Source organism: Myodes glareolus, chromosome 2 (assembly GCF_982192425.1).
Source record: "Myodes glareolus chromosome 2, mMyoGla1.1, whole genome shotgun sequence".
Lineage (NCBI taxonomy): Eukaryota > Metazoa > Chordata > Mammalia > Rodentia > Cricetidae > Myodes > Myodes glareolus.
The window spans coordinates 123,345,028-123,364,972 of NC_142027.1; the positions used below are offsets into that span (position 1 = coordinate 123,345,028).

At 41.6% G+C, this 19,945-nt stretch overlaps 1 protein-coding gene across 8 annotated transcripts in view; it reads left to right on the plus strand.

Moving 5' to 3' along the window:
* The window catches only part of Mphosph9 (M-phase phosphoprotein 9), a 73,394-nt gene extending 54,227 nt beyond the window's left edge, over nt 1-19,167 (plus strand). For 7 of the 8 annotated variants that reach the window (XM_048447235.3, XM_048447234.3, XM_085679064.2 and 4 more), the window contains 8 exons: nt 4,086-4,220; nt 5,157-5,332; nt 7,268-7,399; nt 8,477-8,597; nt 10,077-10,180; nt 10,765-11,012; nt 12,089-12,157; nt 15,260-19,167. In XM_048447235.3, coding sequence (XP_048303192.3) covers nt 4,086-4,220; nt 5,157-5,332; nt 7,268-7,399; nt 8,477-8,597; nt 10,077-10,180; nt 10,765-11,012; nt 12,089-12,157; nt 15,260-15,361 — 1,087 coding nt within the window. In that variant the 3' untranslated portion in view covers nt 15,362-19,167. Of the gene's footprint in view, nt 1-4,085; nt 4,221-5,156; nt 5,333-7,267; nt 7,400-8,476; nt 8,598-10,076; nt 10,181-10,764; nt 11,013-12,088; nt 12,158-15,259 lie in introns of those variants that run through there. The other variant, XM_085679072.2, reaches the window with a different exon arrangement.
* The last annotated feature ends 778 nt before the right edge of the window (nt 19,168-19,945 follow it).

Here is a 19,945-nt window from a genome sequence, read left to right on the forward strand (position 1 = left end):
GAACAGATGGAAGTGCATATGTTGTGATATGCTTATTCATGGTGGCCATGTGTGAAAGGAGAGGCTTGGCAGACTGTAGCCTTTAGGCCAAAGCCAGGCTACACCAACATTTTTTGGTGATGTGTATGACTGAGGAATTTTAAGTATTTGGTCAGGACTGGGACTTGTGTGGCTCAGTTGGTAAAGCACTTACTTTACAAGCTGAAGGGCCTGAGTTAGAGCCCCAGAGCCCACATGAAAATTCTAGGTGTGGGGCTGGAGAGAGGGCTCAGCACTTAAGAGCACTGGCATCTCCTTCAGAGGACCTGGGCATCTACATGATGGTTCACAACGGTCTGGAATTTCAGTTCTAGGAGAGCTGACACCCTTTTCTCAGGCATACATATGGTGCACAGACCTACAGGCAGACAAAACACTCATACATATAAAATAAAATAATTAAATTTAAAAAATGCCAGATGTGATAGTATCTCTTCTAATTCTAGCACTGGGAAGTTGGAGATAGGAGGATTCCTGGTACTCACTGGCTGTCACTCTAACCTAATTGAATTCTAAGCCAATGAAAGGCCCTATCTCAAAGGAGGTGAACAGCCTTTTTGAGGATGACATCTGAGGTTGTCCTTTGGCATCCATGTGAATATACATACATGCATAAGAAATATTTGGGAACCAGGCGGTGGTGGTGCACACCTTTAATTCCAGCACTTGGGAGGCAGAGGCAGGTGAATGTCTATGAGTTCAAGGCCAGCCTGGTCTATAGAGCTAGTTCCAGGACATCTAGGGCTGTTACACAGAGAAATCCTGTCTCAAAAAACCAAAATAAAAAAAAAAGAAGAAAAAAGAAAAAGAATATTTGGGGCATGTCTTTAATCCCAGCACTCAGGAGGCAGAGACAGACAGATCTTTGAATTCAAGGCCAGCCTGATCTATATCATGAGTTATAGGTCAGCTAGGGCTAAAGGACTATCTATATTTTGATGTTGATGTAAGGAAGAAAAAATTGATTCATTTACATAACATCTTCCTGCTTTTGCATGACAACAATGAAGTTGAGTATTTGGTGATAAATATTGTTTGTCCTGTAAAACCTAGAATAATATTTTTTTTTCTTTTGCCTTTTGTAGAAAAAGGTGTTACAAATGTCTCATCTGGACTGTCAATTTGTATTAATTTTAAGAGTATAATATAGAATTAAAAACTGGTTGAGGAAGAAATAGAATACTTTTTGCTTTTCAAAGTGCTGGTGACTGGGGTCTGCAAGATGGTTCAGTGGGTAAAGGCCCTTGCTGCAAAGTCTGAAATGAATTTGAACCCCGGATCCACATAGTGGTGTTGGACCCTAGAGACCAATCACCGAGGAGGAGTCTCCCCCTCAGAGACGGTCTCATACCACCACAGCTGATGTAAAAGCATGAGGATTTTATTAATTCTGTCATGACAGGGTCTTCCAGCATTCAGGAGGCTAGAAGATCCCGAATGTCTGGTACAGGCTATTTTTAAAGGGAAAAACCACAGAAGGAAGGGGTGTCTGGGGGTAATTCTTTAACTGTTATGATTGGCTTATTCAAAAGGGCTATTACCAATAATTGACTGGAGAGTGGTTGCCAGATCAGATGAGATAAGGGAAAACATCTGAGGGTCACTTTGCCCCTTTCCCAGGGCCTAAGTCAAAGCATCAGTCACTGAGTCAACACCTAAGGGTTATCTTGCCCCTAGTCAATAACTGAGTTCTATTTGGAGAACATTCACAAGGACTCAGGGAGATGATGGAAAGTTCCCAACATTTCAGTATGTGTGTGGGCAATTGTTAGGTCCTTGGTTCCCAGGGGTGAAGTGGGGAGCATTACTGCTGAGACTGAGAATTGTCAGAAATGGCTTCAGAGTTCCACAGTGGAAGGAGAAAATCAACTCCTGCAAGTTGTACTTTGAGCTTCCCAAGTGCTCCATGACATGTGCATATCCTCCCCAATACATACATCTATAAACAAAGTAAATTTTTGAAAAAGAAAATCGACAAGCATTTATTCGGAAAATACAGTTTACTAGGGTCTTTGTTTGTCAATGATCCTTCCACATTATAAGATAACCATGTGTTCTTTTAAGTCTATACCAAGTCAAGTTAGCGTGCTTTCCAGGTAAGCCGTAACTGTTTCTTCTGTTATTAGTAAAGTAACCTGAAAATATTACAACAAAATCACTGAAGTGCTGGTGATAAGACCCGGGGCCTGGAACATGCTTGATAACTAGTGTTACTAATGAGCTGCATCTTCCTGACCTCCAGTAGGAAAGAACTAATACCAACTCAGCATGTACAATAGTTCTGAGTGTCTCTTGGGATCCTACAAATGCAATCAGTCTTAAGATCGTGTTAAGGACGAATTGAGAATGGTAGCTTCTGTGAGCAGGGAAATACAGGACTGACGAGGCTCAGCAGGGCTTTAATTGTATTTGTAGTGAAAATCTAAGGGGTGTGGAGCAGAGTGAAGACCATGCTGAGCATTACCTGTATGTCCATACATGCTTGAAACCTTTAAAGGAAATCCATACATTTTAAAACTATGTGTGCACTGCTTATGTGAGGTGACTAGAGGACAGCTTTCCAGAGTCAGCTCTCTTCTTCCGCCACGTGGGGATCCGACTCAGGTCTCAGGGTTAGTGGCAAGCACTCCTACCTACTGAGCCATCTCACTGGCTCGTTCGTATGTGTGTCTGTGCCTGTGTATGACTTTTATTTTAATGAGCAAGAAAAATAAAGGATGAGTATTCAGAATACAAAAGATCTATCACAACTCAGTAAGAAAGAGACAATTTCCTCCACAGAAAGGTGGTGAAGGGATGTGAAGCTGCACAGAAAAAGAAAAAACAGCCAATAGCAGTGAAGAGATGCTTATTGTCCTAAGAAACTAGGAAAATGCCAGTTAAAGTAATAGTATGTACCATTCCCATCATCAGACAGGCCAGACTTAATTTGTTCCAAAGTTTGGTAAAGGTGAAGAAAGGAACTCAGCACCAATGGCCAATCCCAGGCGATAGGGTTTGTCTAGAGTATGATTTGTCAGAAGACTGAAGGTGATGGCTGTACCCCACATTTTATGGTTGTGTTTTTAGAAATTTAGGTCACTTCTTCCACATGTTAATTGTAGCATTATTGAAACAGCATCTACCATCAGGAGACACAATCAGACTGGAGAAATGACTGACAGCTCTGCATGCAAACATGAATAAATCATGAACATGCGGTTGCAGAGAAGACGTATTGAAGGGTGTGGATAGTGTGCCCTTATTTAACAAACACAGCTATACATATGTATACAATGTTATGTCTCACAATTAAAAACAAATATGGCCAAGATCTAAGCATCTGTTAAAACCGAGAGTAGGTAGGTGGGTGCTTGTTGTATTCTCTGTGATTTTCTCAGAATGTTCAAAATGTTTCTTCATTTAAAAATTGAGGGAAGGGGCTGGGGTGTAGCTGTGGCCGAGAGCCTGCTTAACAGTGCACAAGGCCCTGGGGCAGGTCCCAGCTCACCAAGAGATCTTTTTTAAAAGAACAAAAGTGACCTGGGGTTAAAGTGAAAATTGTGGGAGGTTGTGGCGCGTACCTTTAATCCCAGTACTCAGGAGGCAGAGACAGATGGATCTCTTGAGTTCAAGGCCAGCCTGGTCTATAAAGTGAGTTCCAAGACAGCCAGAAACCTTTAAAATAAGATTCATTTTTTTCAAGTATAGGTTGCCCATATGTGGTTTCTAAGTCACTGTGCAAATATGTAAGTCAAACTTGGAAATAGGTTGTTCTGATATAAACGTTCTAAGTTGAAGAGCAAGGGGGTTGGAAAGATGGCTCTATGGTTAAAAGCACTAGTTGCTCCTCCAGAAGACCTGAATTCAATTCCCAGCACCTATATGGTGGCTCATAGTTATCTCTAACTCCAGTCCCAGGGCATCTAATGCCCTGTTTTGACCTTGTTGGGCACCACACACACATATGCACAGACAAAGCATCCACCCACGTTTTATATACATAAATTTTCTTTAAATTGAAGTGCAGACTTTGTGATGCCATGGAATGTTTCCTATCCTTACAGCACACTGGCGACCTCAGATGTTAGTAGGAGAAAGTGGCTGATTCCAGGAGCAGAGTATTCCATTTTTACTGGGCAGCCTCTGGACACCAGAGACAGGAAGACAGATAATCAGTTGGAGGAATCCCGTGTTCCCGGGTGAGAGAACTGCTGAGGGCGGCTGAGGAGTGCTTTCATAGAGACAGAACTGTCTCCCGTAAAGGAACTAGTCAAAAGTTGGGCTGTGGAGGGGGCAGGGGTCAAGAAACAGTTGTTTTGGGGTTTTTTGCCTTCTCTTTGAAAATGGACCTGAGGTTCTTCCTGGATGAGGAGAGTGGACAACTCAACTGTCTTTCAGAAGTAGGGCTTCCCCGCTGTGGAAGGGGTACCCACTCTAGATAGTGTTATGAGTAGATGCAGCTGGGTGACTCTTCCAGCAAAGCCCAGCTGTGAGGGGGGACAGGATGCCTTGGTCGAACTCCTGATCTTCTGCTTTTCACCTCACCCCACCCGTGCTGGAATTCTAGGACCATTAATTTTTTACTATTTTAGCTTCAAGGCTGGTTTAGGCATTTCTTTTTTTGTTTGCACAAAAAGCACTTATAGCAGTGGCTCCATCTCTCCATCCCTGAGAGGCTAATGCTTTTCTTTTCTTTTCTTTTCTTTTTATTTATTTATTTATTTATTTATTTTAGAATTTTAGAATTTTTTTACCTTCATAGGCTCTGCAGTGCTTCTCTGTATGCCCAGGGCATAGTGCAGGCTTGTTAGGACAGTGGGATAATCCTGTCACTCTTGACATAGCAAGCTCAACTGTGTACTCTGTAAATCTTGACCATCCTCCTGCTTCAGCCTCCTGAATGCTGGGGTTGCAGGCATGCGTGTGCCATCAGACCTGACTTCCTCCCTCTTTTCATAAGGACCTTCCAGCCCATTGTGGGGCTCCTCCTTATGACCTGTCTGATCTTCATTTCTTTTTAAAGGCCCCCAATTCCAAATGCGTCCAGCTAAGGTTAGGCTGTTATCTGTACATTATGGGATAGGGACATGGAAACGTTCAGCCCACAGCAGTTAAAATTGCAGCTACTGTTTTAGATACCATTCTCCTCCAGAAAAGGACTCTTCCCTTGGATGTTCACCTTCAAGCTTATTGATTAAAAAGCAGAGGGATGCTCCAGACACACCAATCATGAAAACTTTAAAGGAACTTGATGATGAAAGAATATTTAAGAATTGGGGGACACAGACAGAGAAAGAGGATACCTCAAGTAGTAAGTATTTTCTTATTAGTTTTAAGATTTATTGATTTTGTTTTACATCTATGAGTGTTTTGCCTGCATGTTTGAATGTGCACATGTAAACCTGGTACTCATGGAAGTATCAGATCCTCTGAACCTGGAGTTATGAATGCTTGTTATGAATCCACACAGCCGCTGTGTGGATGCAGAGAACTGAACCCAAGCCCTCTATAAGAGCAGTACGTACTTCTGATGAGCCATCTTTCTAACCCCCCTAATTAAGTAGTATTTTGTTCCTTATTTGATATTGGAAGAAGTATCTGCTCTTTTCCTTAATTTTTAAAATTCTCTCTCTTTCTTTCTTTCTTTCTTTCTTTCTTTCTTTCTTTCTTTCTTTCTTTCTTTCTTTCTCTTTTCCATTTGTTTGTTTTGTGTTTTGGGACAGGATTTCTCTGAGTAACAGCCCTGACTGTCTTGGAAATCACTCTATAGATCAGACTGGCCTCAAATTCATAGGCCTACCTCCGTCTCCTGAGTACTGGCGTGCACCAGCACCATCTGGCCCCTTTTCCTTAATTTATGTTATAGTCTTTAAAATTAAATTTTCAGCCAATTAAGGCAGTGCATTTCTTTAATCCCAACACTTCCAAGGCAGAGGCAGGAGCTTGAGGCTATCCTGGTCTACATGTTCCATATCTTCAAAAAATAAGATAAAATTCTCAGGTAATGAAATTAAGTCCTGATTTATGATACTGCTCCAACCCCATTTCATAGATAAATGATCCTTAATAATAATTTATCTTTGTCCTAGCATATCATGTACCTTTCATACGAAGCTAACTGCATATTGCGTTTGATTATTTAAAAGGCCTAGTGAGATAGCTCAGTGGTTAGCTGCACTTGTTTTTGCAGAGGACATGGGTTCAGTTCCTAGCATCTACATGGTAGCTTACAACTCTTAGCTCCGGTTCCACGGGATCTGTAGGCACCTGCAGTCATGTGCACATACCCATATGCCGATATACACACCTGCATATAACTAAAAATAATAAAGAAAATAAGGTCCACGTGAGCTGGGCTGTGCAGGCGTATCATCCCACTTCTATGTGCTGAGGTAGGGGAATTGAAATCATAGCCTGCCTGGGCTACCGAGTGAGTTTGTCTGCATCTGTTTGTCTAACTTGCACATGTTGGGAAATTGTGGCAGTCATCTGATATTCATAAAACAAGGAGTAAGATGGCCGGGGGGTACATGCCCATTGTCCCAGCATTCAGAGGCTGAGGCAGCAGGATCCAGAGTGTCAAAAATAGAAAAAAAATTTTTTTTTTCCCTATTCTTCCTTCTTTTTTCTGGCTACTGAGCATCTCTAGAGAGTAAGAGGAATATCTTTCAAGGTGTTCTTTCCCCCAAGTCTAAGTACCTCTCTCTGTTTCTGCCCTCTATCCCTATCTCTTCACCCTACAGCTTTTTCTCTTTGCCCTCCATCTCTCTGAGACAAGATTTCACATAGCCCAGAATAGCCTGGAACTTACTATGTTGCTGAGGGTGACCTTGATTTCTGATCTGCCTCCACTCCCCAGTGCTTGGCTGACAGGTGTTGACCACCGTGCCTTGCTCCCTTGTTCCTCTACTTCTTGCCATGCTTGCTTCTTAGACCTGCCAGGCACACCCTCAGATCTGTGGCGCTGCATCCCACAGCAGGTCTCTTAGTAAATAAGTTAGTACCCTGCTTCCTAAAGATAAGCTCTCTGTGAGCACTTGCCTTGAGTGCAGCTGTGACAGGAAGCCTCCTCCCCAGCACTGCTACCGTCACAGTGCCGGACATGTGCAGATCCTATTACAGCCTAGATAGAAGAAGTGCTTTGAGCATGCACTCAGTGGAGGGCCTTGTAGGGTGACAGCTGTGACAGAGCAGATGGTGGAAACCAGGTCTGCCTTAATTTTTTTTGTGTTTCTCTGATATACAGAATTAGTGAATCCTCGGCAAACTGAACCTTCAGTCAATACAGGCTGTGCCCAGCAGAGACCAAAGAGACAGAGTTCAGCTTCACAAAGATCGTCGTCTCTCCCACCCTCCAGTCGTAAAGCCAACACTCCAAGTAAGAGATTTGTGTGCCTTGGGCTGGGGAGAGTGGCTTTTCCCATGCGCTTTTCGGATTTCAGTTTGCTTTCCGCCCCAACAGAGGATGTCTGAGTACAGGGTCCCTGAGAACAACCAGAGAATGAGATTGTCTGAGTACAGATACCTCACTTTATGCCAGGCCTATGGTGGAGGTTTGTCATCCCAGCTATCTGGGAGGCTAAGGATCAAGGATCAAGGCCTGCCTGAGCTACTGCATGAGTTCAAGGCTAGCCTGCAGCTTTGCAAGACCCTGACTTAAAATAAAAAGTAGAAAGGGCTTGGGATGTAGCTCAGTAGTGGAGCCCTGGCCTAGCATGGATGTGGTCCTTAGCACCATAAGAAGTTGCTTTAGAAAGTTTAAAGCAGGTTGATCTCTTTTGAGCTCTAATTGAGACAATTACAGAGGTGAGAAGATGCTTCTTACATATCTGATGTGTCTGTCTTCCCTAGCTTTTCCTCCCCACAGTTCCAGGCTGTTCTAAAGCTTAAGCATTGACCTTTCATTTCCCCTTTTGTACCTGCTCAGGGGAGTCTGTATCTCCTGTGTTCAGGAGCAGGCACGGCTGCACCACATTTTTGCCTTATTTCCACTTGACTTCTAAAATCCTGAAGAACCAGTTTTGAGCTACAGTGCTGAGACTATAGTCTGGATACTAAAGTGTCAGCAGGGATTGCTGGTAGATATTAGAGTTATGGGTTGTTTTATTTTCACTTTGTGTCCTCTTCAATACCATCAAGTTTTGTTATGGAATTTCTTTCTTTCTTTTCTTCTTCCTTTTTTCTCTTTCTTTCTTTCTTTCTTTCTTTCCTTCTTTCTTTTTTGGTGTTTTGAGACAGGATTTCTCTGTGTACCCCTGGCTGTCCTGGAACTTGCTCTGTAGACCAGATTTACCTTAAATTTACAGAGATCTGTCTGCTTCTGCTTCTTGAGTGCTGAGATTAAAGGCTTGCCCTATCACCACCTGGTGAATTTTATTATTTTTAAAATTAGGAATAAGTTCTGCCAGCACAAATACAGGTGAAAATCATATTTCTTCTCTGTTTTCCTCTTTAGCAAAAAGAGAGATTATGTTAACACCAGTGACTGTGGCTTATAGTCCTAAGCGATCCCCTAAAGAAAATTTGTCCCCAGGATTTAGTCATCTACTTAGCAAACATGAAAGCAGTCCTATTCGGTAAGTTCTGTAAAGTTGTTGAATTTTAAAATTTAAAAAAATTATTCATTTTCAAAACATTTCATTGATTTACTGTGTGTGTTTGCATGTGTGAGCGTGTGCACGTCAGAGGATAGCTTGTGGGAGTTGATTTTCTCCTTCCAACATGTGGGTTTCAGATATTGAATGCAGGGCATCAGGTTTGGAGGCAAGTATCTTTACCTACTGAGCCATCCTATTGGCCTCATTATTGATTTTGAACCATCAATATAGCTTTAGCTATTACTGATTCTCCAGTTGTCATTGGGGATCTGTGACCTTAGGTCATTTATGTGAATATCATATGTAACATAAAGTATTATATGTGAAAATAAGATTGTTTGTTTGTTTGAGACATGGTTTCTCAGTGTAGCTATGAGTGTCCTGGAACTCTCTCTGTAGACCAGGCTGGCTTTGAACTCACAGAGATCCAGCTGCCTCTACCTCCCGAGTGCTGGGATTAAAGGCATGTGCCACCACTGCCTGGAGAAAATAATTTTTCACTATGGAAACTTGCCACTGCTAGCTCTTAAATGCTGCTTCAGCATCTCCTCAGATTTTAGTGTGGAAGGGTTCTTTGTGCTTCTGCCAAGGCATGTGATACAGGGACATTTTGGTGCCAGATGGTGGGTGTGACGGTAGCAGGTGCCTGTCTCAAGATGCAGTGAACCCATCTTGAAGTAGCCCAGCACTGAGTGATGAACTAGGAAGAACCGCCTCCTGGTTCTAGACCCAGTGGCCTAAGCACAGCAAGACTCACTTTCCCCTTCTGACCTGCTGTTCTAGAAGTTTCTTAGGGAGATTAGATGAGGCACAGTAGCCAGTGCCTTAAGTTTATAATGTGGAAATAGAACTTCATGTCAGGAAAGACATTCAGTTTCAGCTTTGAAAATCACACAAGTAGGGCTGGAGAGATGGCTCAGTGGTTAAGAGCACTGCCTGCTCGTCTAAAAGTCCTGAGTTCAATTCCCAGCAACCACATTGTGGCTCACACCATCTGTAATGAGATCTGGTGTTCTCTTCTGACCTGCAGGGATACATGCAGACAGAACATTGTATACCTAATAAATAAAATTTAAAAAAAAACAAAACCAAAAAAACCACACAAGCAGTTTTTTTCTTTCTTTTTTTTTCTTTTTTTAAAGAAAATATGTGATAGCCAGGTGGCAGTGGTGGTGCACACTTTTGATCCCAGCACTTGGGAGGCAGAGGCAGGTGGATCTCTGAGTTCGAGGTCAGCCTGGTCTGCAAGACCTAGTTCCAGTTTAGGCACCAAAGCTATACAGAGAAACCCTGTCTCGGTAAAAAAAAAAAAAAAAAAAAAAAAAAAAGCTAAAAAAAATTTAAAAAAATAAAAGAAAGTGTGACTATATGAGTTTCTGGGGTGCCAGCTCATCTCTCTAGTGAGGCAGGAAAACTTACTTCATGTTTTTCTCACAAGTAACTTGCTTCATTTACTAGATTTGATATCCTTTTGGATGATTTAGATACCGTTCCTGTGTCCACACTACAAAAAACCAGTCCAAGGAAACAGCTCCAGTTTCTTCCTCTAGATGACTCGGAAGGTATCTTTTCCTAAAAATTACTAGTTAGAGTGAGAGGCATTTGTTTTCCAAGATTCCAGTTGTCTTTGCAAAGCTCTGTAGACCGCCTGTGCCTGTGCACTCACAGTGTGCTTGCTGTGTGTGCGTGTTCATGGGCAGGTTGGGAAGCAGAGGTGTCATCAGCAGGGTAGTGCTGCTTAGCCCCCCTCACACTGTGTAGCTGATAAGCTACTCAGGCTGTGGGTAATTTTTATTTAACAACTTTAAACCTGGAATAAATTTACATGGTATATGAAGTCACTGGTTAGGTCCTAATAATGTTAACTGTAAATATTCTTCAGCTGGGGGTGGTGGCTGCAGCAGGAGAATTACTATGACTTCGAGGTCATTTTGGGCTACCTAGTGAGTTCTAGAGCAATCTGGATTAGTGTGAGACTCTGTCTCAAGAAACTGGCATGGGGGAGGAAAGAAAAGATGCTGCTTATTTTCATTATGTTTTAGGCCATATAGCAATTTCTTTCAGGAAGTGAGGTTGAGCAAGATATGTATTCAGTCTATTAAAAAAATTAGTAAGAAACATAAGAAATTTCTTTCTTTTCTGACAGAACAAAAATATTCACAAAAAGTCAGTGACAACCCTGTTAATCATAGCTCTTGTCCTGAACCCTTGCCAAGTGGAGTGAAGAAAGTGCCCGCACGACAAGCCTGGGAGAAGAGTAAATCAGTCAGCCTTGAGCAGTGTAAGCCGGTGTCAGCAGCACTACAGGGTAACGATTTTGAATATACAGCAAAAATTAGGACCCTGGCTGAAACGGAGCGATTCTTTGATGAACTTACCAAAGAAAAAGACCAGGTAAAACTAATAAAATATAAAAAAAAAACCTCTTCCTGAACCTAATGCTTATATCTAGAGGGAATAGTCAGAAGGGAATTACTGAACTGGACATGGTAGCATATGCCTGTGTTTCAGCCCTTGGGAGGATGAGGTGTGAGGATCCTAAGTTACAGCTTGGGTTAGATGATGAGACCCTGTCTCCAAAACAAACAACAAATCAAACACACAACCACAAACCACTAACAGAAAAAGTCAAATATAGGAAGGGTGTCCTAGTCACTGTTCAATTGCTGTGAAGAGATACCGTGACCAAGGCAGCTCTGATTAAAAAACAAAACAAAAACCAATTGGGGCTTGCTTATGGTTTCAGAGGGTTAGTCCATCATCATGGCAGGGAGCATGGGGGCATATAAGCAGGAAGGTGCTGGAGAAGTAGCTGAGAGTTCTATGTACATTTAGATCTGCATGTAGCAGGAAGAACAACTCTGGGCTTGGCTTGGGCTTTTGAAAGCCCTTTCCTAGTGACACACTTCCTTCAGTAAGGCTATACCTTCTAACCCTTCTCAAGTACTGCCAATCCTGATAACTAAGCATTCAAATATGTGAGCCTAATGGTGGCCATTCTTTTTTTTTCTTTCTGTTTTTGTTTTGTTTTGTTTTGTTTTGTCATTTTTTTCAAGGCAGGGTTTCTTTGTAACTTTGGAGCATGTTCTGCAACTCACTCTGTAGACCAGGATGGCCTCAAACTCAGACAGATCCACCTATCTCTGCCTCCTGAGTGCTAGGATTAAGGGCATGCTCCACCACCACCCATCAATGGAAGTCATTCTTATTCAAAGCACCACAAAGAACATCACTGTGTCAGACTTGTCATAAGGAATTCCCCTTGTGTACAGTACATGGAACACCAAAACTCCACTAGACATGTCCTTGAGTCACACTATTGTTATTAACTGAGTACATAGGGAACTATGTTAAGCCAAGATGGACAAGAAAATGCTAAACTGAAATCTTTTCTTTCCCTGTGTCAGAAAGCTCAGTGCCAATAATTAGAATTCTTTTGTTTTTATTTGAATACTTTCTCTTGTTAACAGATTGAGGCAGCATTAAGCCGGATGCCTTCTCCTGGAGGAAGAATCACTTTACAAACAAGACTGAATCAGGTGAGACAGCTTAGCTGGGAGCTGCAATAGGGACTAGATAGACTCAGTGCTCTAAGAAGCATCGTAGGGCATAGTGGACTGTGTTAGTTACTTTTCTAGTGCTGTGATAAAATATCATGACCAAAGCAACTTATAGAAGGAAGCATTCATTTTGGCTTATGGTTCAGAGTGTTACTTTGTGAAGGCAAAGTGAAAGGTGGTAGTTATCTGTGTAACATGTACAAGGTGCTGGCTTTTATGTCCAGCCCCAGTGATTAAAGAACATCCATCTTCACTGAGCAGTGGTGGTGTACACTTTTAACCCCAGTACTCAGGAGGCAGAGGCAGGTGGATCTTTGAGTTCAAGGTCAGCCTCGTCTATAGAGCAAGTTCCAGGACAACCAAGGCTACATACACAGAGAGACCATCTCAAAAAACAAATAAACAAAAACCCATTCTGTTATTAAGAATCATGCACCGGGGGGGGCTGGAGAGATGACTCAGAAGTAAAGAGCCCTGGCTGCTCCTCTAGAGGTCCTGAGTTCAATTCCCAGCAACCATGTGGTGGCTCACAAATATCTACAGTGGAATCTTGTGCCCTCTTCTGGCATAAAGGCATACATGCAGATAGAACACTGTATAAATAATAAATAAATAAATCAATAACATCTCTTTAAAACAAAACAAAACAAAGAAAGAATCATGTAATGAAGTGGAGATTGTGGCTCAGCACAAGCCATCCCTGTGCTTAGCAGGCTGAGGCAGTACGATCCCAATTTGGAAGCCAGGCTAGGCTGTTAAATCCAGCTAGGTTGAGAGTACTTGCTTGTTATATAAAACCCTGGGTTCCATTCGCAGTACCACACAAAACTGGGTATAAGGACTGAAGGTGTGGCCCAGTGGTGGCAGAATATTTCCTAGCACATGCAAGGCCCATGTTCATTCCCCAGTAACACACAGTAATAATAAATTAAAAAATTAGATATAGAGATGCACATATCTGATCCCAGTATTTGACAGATGGAGGCAGGATCAGAAGTTCAAAGTCATCACCAGCCATATAGTGAATTCAACTTTGGCATGGACTACTTGAAACTTGCCTTTATTTATTTTTAATCCTTTAAAAAATTATTTCATTTGTACGAGTGTTTTGCCTACATATCTGTGCGTTGCGCATATGTCTGTGCACTACATGTGTGCCTGGTGCTTAAGGAGGCCAGATGAGGACATCATAAACCCTGGAACTGGGATTATAACCCATTGTGAGCCAACATGTAGGTGCTGGGCATTAAATCCAAGTCCTCTGTAGGAGCAGGAAGTGCTCTTACTACTGAGACAGTTTTTCATCCCCCCAGAGATTATGTTAATGAAAAGAGAAATAACCTGCTAATACCATTTTTTAAGTTTTTTCTTTTCTTTTTTCCCCTCTACATTAGCGGGTTTGGTTTTAGGATTCTTTTAGACAGGTTCTAGACTGACTTTGAACTCATCAGCCTCTGTCTCAGCTTCAGGAGTTGTGGGATTATAAGTGTGCACCAGCATGTCCAGTTATCAGGTGTTTTGTTTTTAAAACAACTCATATAGAATATAAACAATGCAGATGCAAGTAGAAATCAACACAGACTTTCTGGAATGCAGAATTTATTTTGCATTTCTTTGAACTGAAGCACTTCTTTTTTTTTTTTTCTGTCTGCCAGTGATTGCAAAGTCAGTATTTATAGATACTGCAAAGAGATATGTTTAAGAAATGTACTGCGGCCTTATTTATAGTGTCCAAAATTAGAAGCAACCTAAATTTCTACTGAAAGATTCCTGGTTAAACGTGTTACTTGTGAAGGAATATTGTGCATTAATTTAGGAGGATATTGTTGGAAGATACTTTATAATATGCCAAGAAAGTTCAAAGGAAACTATTTGAAATATTCCATTCTGAGTTTTTCCTTTCTAAAAAGGATATGCATATATGCAAGAGAAACAGGGAAGAGGGTGTTGGTCCTTCCCTTTGCTCCTCTGTCTTCTTAGTGTTCACAATATATATTCAATCCTTTTACTAAAATTGTTAAATATAAAAATTTCAAGTTCTAATCTGGGCAGTGGTGGTTTATGACTTTAATCCCAGCACTCAAGGGGCAGAGGCAGGTGGCTCTCTTGTTCGAGACCAGCCTGATCTACAGATTTTGAGGACAGGCAAGGCAATACAGAAAAACCCTGTCTCGAGGGGCCAGGGAATCAAGTTCTATTTCGGGATGCCATTTGTGTCAATACAGAATAAATGATCTAGAATGGTAAATATATATTCCAGGTATCATTAACTGTACTTCTTTATTATAACTGTGAACTCTTTTCTCTTGAAGTCTCTGCTGTTTTTTTCTTTTCTTTCTTTCTTTTTTCTTTTTTTTAATGAGACAAGATTTTTCTGTACAGCCCTGACTGTCCTGGAACTTGCTCTGTAGACAGACTGGACTCAAACTCACAACCCACCTGCCTCTGCCTCCCAAGAACTGTTATTATAGCCCTGAGCCACCATGCCCAGCTTCAATAATGTTTTTAAGGGAGAAGTTCTGACAGATTATTTGGCTACAGCTGCACTCAATATGCACACTTCTCTGGTGACCCATGGAGAGCACATTTAGGCTTCAAAATACTGATCTCAAGTCATTACCACCACCCCTGCCTATGGCTGCACTGCTGTACAGAATTCTCATATGCCAAGAGTGCCAAAACAGACCAAGGATGGTTAAAGTGCCGTGCTTATTTAGAAGGGTTGAGAAGCCGATTCATTGTTCAGTTTAAGAAAAATAGTGTTGGCCAGGTGGTGGTGGTGCACACCTTTAATTCCAGCACTTGGGAGACAGAGGCAGGCAGATCTCTGAGTTCGAGGGTAGACTGATCTACATAGCAAGTTCCAGAATAGCCAGGGCTACATAGAGAAAAACCTGTCTCAAAACAAACAGAAAGAATAATAATGTCAATATGATGGCTTACGTAGAAAGAAAAATTTGCTGTTTCGACTTTATACTTGCTTTCGTGCTGCAAGCCAGAGGTCTGTAGGTGGCAGTTGGCTGTAGACCCAGAGGACTTGGTGTGGACTCTCATGACACCTTTCCCATTACTTTTACCTAGGAAGCCTTGGAAGATCGTTTGGAAAGGATCAATCGTGAACTGGGTTCAGTTCGAATGACACTCAAGAAGTTTCATATCTTGCGCAGCTCTGCAAACCTTTGAGATTGGTAGCCATTAAATCTGAGACATTTTTGTTTGCACTGATGTACAGTTCTGCACTCAGAAAAGACAAGCTTTTTGTACTGTTTATAAGACTTCAAACAGTAGTTTTACAATCATGTTATTCTTACACTTGCTATTTTATACTCAAATGGCCACATATTTTCAAGATATTTTTGTTTTATGCTCAGGAACCTCTTGTATATTTTACTATTTAAAAAGCATTATTTTTTAAATAGCGTATGTCTTCAATTTCTATCAACAATAAGAAAATGTAAACAGGAGGTGGCTTGTTGCTAAGGAAATAGTATTATCCTTTTACAATGAACTTTGCACACTGATTTTATAAACTTGTTCTACATTGTAAATATAATTCATTTTTAAAATAAATGCTTCACAGCTTTCATAGGGATAGACTAACATGTTGAATATTAAAAAATTATAGTATAATTTGCATTTAGATTCTGTAGAAGTGTTTTAGAAATGATAACACAGTTTCTATGTTAAACTTATGCCTTGTAATGAATAGTAGAACGGTTAAGCCAGCAAGATGGCTTAGCAGGTAGAAACGCTTGCCACCAAGCCTGAGGACCATTTTGAAATCCAGGACCCACATATGAGAAAGAAATTACTTTTGTAAATTGTCTTCTGACCTCTACATATACACTTCGGCACGTTCACACACCAATAAATAATTAAACATAAAAATTAATATGACTTGAACACTGGAGAGTTTAAAAACTACATATAACTTGTTTGATTTCTCTGAAAATATTTTTAAGGAAAGAAAACAAAGATGAAGAGCAGCAGGTGGCGAGCTGGGGTTTTCTGCCCCCATCCAGGATGTAAGTTGTGTCACAGCTTGGACAGTTTCCAGTGTAGCTCCAGTTTCTATTAAACATAAAGCTTTAGCTTCCAAAGCCATTACCCTCTTAACCTCACTGACCTACCATTCCACCCTTGCCAAAAAGAAAAAGACCTGCGTAGTAGCTGCTATGATAACTGTTGGTCTGGGTTCAGAGCACTCTACTCTGCCTGATAAAGGACAGGGTTTATGTCCAGATAGAGCTTGGTGTTTTTCCCAGGGCCCTGCTGTGGCCCATAGCCCACCACATGGGTGGCATTCCCTGCTCTCTCTGAGAGCATCATGTGGGCAGGAGAAGCTTTTCTGGTCGAGGAGCAGCACGTATTCTGTTTGTGTTGGGACTGTTGGTGATATCTGCACTGCTCACCCCCTCACTTTCTGGTGACCAGTCCGAACTCAACACCCATGTTCTTGGAATCTGAGCTCTCATAGTTGATTTCCAGGGCTAGTGCTCAAGGTTTTGATTTTGGTTTGCCTCTGAGTTCTTTCCACGCATGTAGCTCTTCATATACATGTATAATGAACCAAGACATGCCAGCAATCCCATTAAGGTGTGTATGCCTCAGCAGAACATCAGGTGGTCTTCGAACATCTTCTGATCAAAGCTTTACCTGGCGATCGATCGGCCTGGACCCTGTCCTACTTGTGGGGACTCTCAGGTAGGAGGGCATCCTTGGGATAGGACTAAACCTTGGAGTTCACATTCCGTAACCAGTTGAAGACTTAATCAGGATTTCTTATCATTAGAAGTAAGTGCCTTTATTCTTGGTTTTTCTTTTAGCCTTTTAAAAATTATGTTACAGTAAAACAAGATTCATTTTAATCAAGCTCCTGTACAGCTTGTGTCTAGAGCTTATAAGGGGATAGACTATTTCTTAAGATGTCCCTGTAGGTGACATGCAGCATTCACGGCTGGAGTACAGTATGCCCAGTGGTAGAGTGCTTGCCTTGCATGTGAGGTCAACAAACAAGACAACTCGAACAATCCCACCGTGTTTTTGTTTATCTCATTGTTTTCTCCTTTTATTGTACAGTCTACTCTATTCTCAAGAAGCAGGAGATTGCCACTTCAGAAGAGATGGTAGCTTTATCTTGCCAAGGAGTTATCTTCTTAGGTGCCTATAATTGGCTTATTCCAAAAAAGGCATTAAGTTCCATCAAAACATCTTCTGTGCTTCTCAGAAAGCATATGCTTTGGTTTTTGAAGTGTGTAATAGATTTAAGCTATCAATTAATTATTTGAAAAAGAAATTTTATTCTTCATAGCAATGAAGAAAGACACCAAGGAAAATTCTTGCAGCCGCCTTTCCCCTTAGTAATGCATATCTTAAGAACACTTGAATAACAATCAAGTTTGCCTCAAAGTGGGGAAGGTAGCAGTCTTAAAGAGCATCTGCTGCCCAAGGGAGCCAAACTGTTTCTGTGCTGAGGTTATGCTGCAGCTAGTAAAAAACAAACCACCAAGAACCCCAGTGAGTCTGAGGCTTCTGGGAAGTGCCTTTTAAATGTGGAGATCTGCCCTTCCTTCTCAGAGGCCAGCTACAGAGCTTGGAGGGATGACTCTCCCTCCAAGCCAGACAGACAGACCTGGTTATACCCTGACTCAGGCTGGCTTTCCTCACTTTATAGACCAAATGATAGGGGATTGTCCCTTTCAGCAGAAGGGGCCGATAGGCCAGTGCTTCCTTAAGTGTGTACCAAACAGCGTGTTTCAGATTCATCAATTCCTAGGATTTTGAGATAGTGTTTTGTTTTTTTTTGTTTTTTGTTTTCTTTTAAAGGCACATGCTAACGACTCCACCACTGAGCTATATTTCCAACCCAGTGGGTTTTTTTTTTTAAAGTTGATGGTTTTGTCCCAGCCACTCCATTGGGTTGTCATTTGTGTTAGGTGGTCTATGTTGTCTTTGCTCTTTGATAAAAGTTAAGGGTTTTCTTGGATTGTAAATGAATTTCCTTGGTATGTTATTTATTGGTTGACTAAAATTATAAAATGTTAACTCATCAAATGTAAATTCAGAAAGCATTTTGATCTTAATGGATGGAAGGGTATTACGGGACATAAATATTGGCTTTTTCCATTATAGTTTACTGCAAGTTTAACCAAAATAATTTTTCCCTCAAATGTTTTATGATTAGACCTCTAAAGAGGATGGACCACCTGGAAGAAGTGCCTGCCACCGAGTCTTAGATTTATATGAATTTACAAGCATCGAGAGACTAGTGGAATCCTTTTAACATATAAAAGCCAGGTGCTTTGCCAAATCCTGTGAAGCCTGAACCCAAATATGTAGTGAAATCAGACATTTTCATCGTCTTAGTATCATATGACTCAACAGTTTCCACTAATTTTAAATGTGCCATTTTGTACTGCAAGTCTTTAAAACCTTAAAATAAGTGGCACGTGGAGACCTTTCGGAATGAAGGGAGAGCATTCATCAATGGGTCATGCACACTTCTGGATGTTGCAAGCCTGGCTAAACCCTGGCATTGCACAAATTTTGACAGGAGTTATTTCCTGCTCTGCCAAGAGCAATACGGAAGTTTAACACCTTGTCGAACTAGTCCAATGCTTGAGGACCTCACTAAAACCCTTTCCCCATATATTTGCCCTTTATTTCACTGGAGACTTCAAATACAGGAGGAACCAAGCCATAACTTCGCATTTGCTGAACATTACCTACCATGCCCTCACTATAAGATTTCAAAGGTTAATTGTATTCTACTTACATTGGATACTTTGACTGTAACCCATAATGTGAAAAACAATTGCTTATACATTGCTGCTGTTGATCAGGCAAGTGCTTATTATGGTTGTTTTTTTTTTTTTTTTTTTTAAATCTGGTCAAACACCGGAATAATGAAGTTGTAAGCTCTGTGAGAGCAGGGACCATGTCATCTTCCATCTTGCATCTAGGCACCCAATAAATATTTGTGGATCTGAGCTGCCTCGTGGTATTTGTGAGTTTATTCACGGTGGCAGTAACAGCCAGCTTTTAATGGTAGTCTTAAGTACCAGGAGTTGTCTGTTCGGTTAGCAGCCATGGAGATACTAAAATTAATAAAGGAAGTCAATTCCAAGCAATCAGTAACACCCTGGAGATGTGTGTGTCAGTGTGTGTCTAGAAAGCACCTTTGGGCACCTTTTGGTGATTCCAGGGTTGAAGTATTTGATGGACACTTTCAGTTGTCTGGGTGTGGGCATTCTGTAAACTGCATTTCTTGCCCTCTCAATCTCTACTTGGCCCGAAGAGATGAAAACGTAGTATGGTCCCCTGCTCCTCGGCTTTATCTGGACACTGGACTCCTCTCTCTAGTCCCTATAGTCAGCCATCACTAGGTGTTAGGTGTGTGCTTTAATTTAGGTCCACAACATAAACTTTTGGCAAGCAGGGCTTGCCTTGTGCAACCCACAAAAACCCGTAACCTTTTCTTTGACACGCACCACGTACCCTCTTGGTCTCAATGTGGCAACCAGAAAGAGAGGTGGGAGAGCTAAGGGAGAGGTGCATCACGATGAAGCTATTTCTGGACCCGAGCCTGCTCTCTGGGAGGTGGGGACCTGAACTGCACACGCTGTCAGGCGGGCACTACTCCCGCCGCTGATGGCCAAGAGGCCACTTTACTTTTTCCCGCTCGGAGCCTTGTGCAAAGGACTCGACGGCTGTAGGCAAAAGACCACGGGTTTCCACACGGCGCGGGGCCTGCCCCAGTATTCCCAG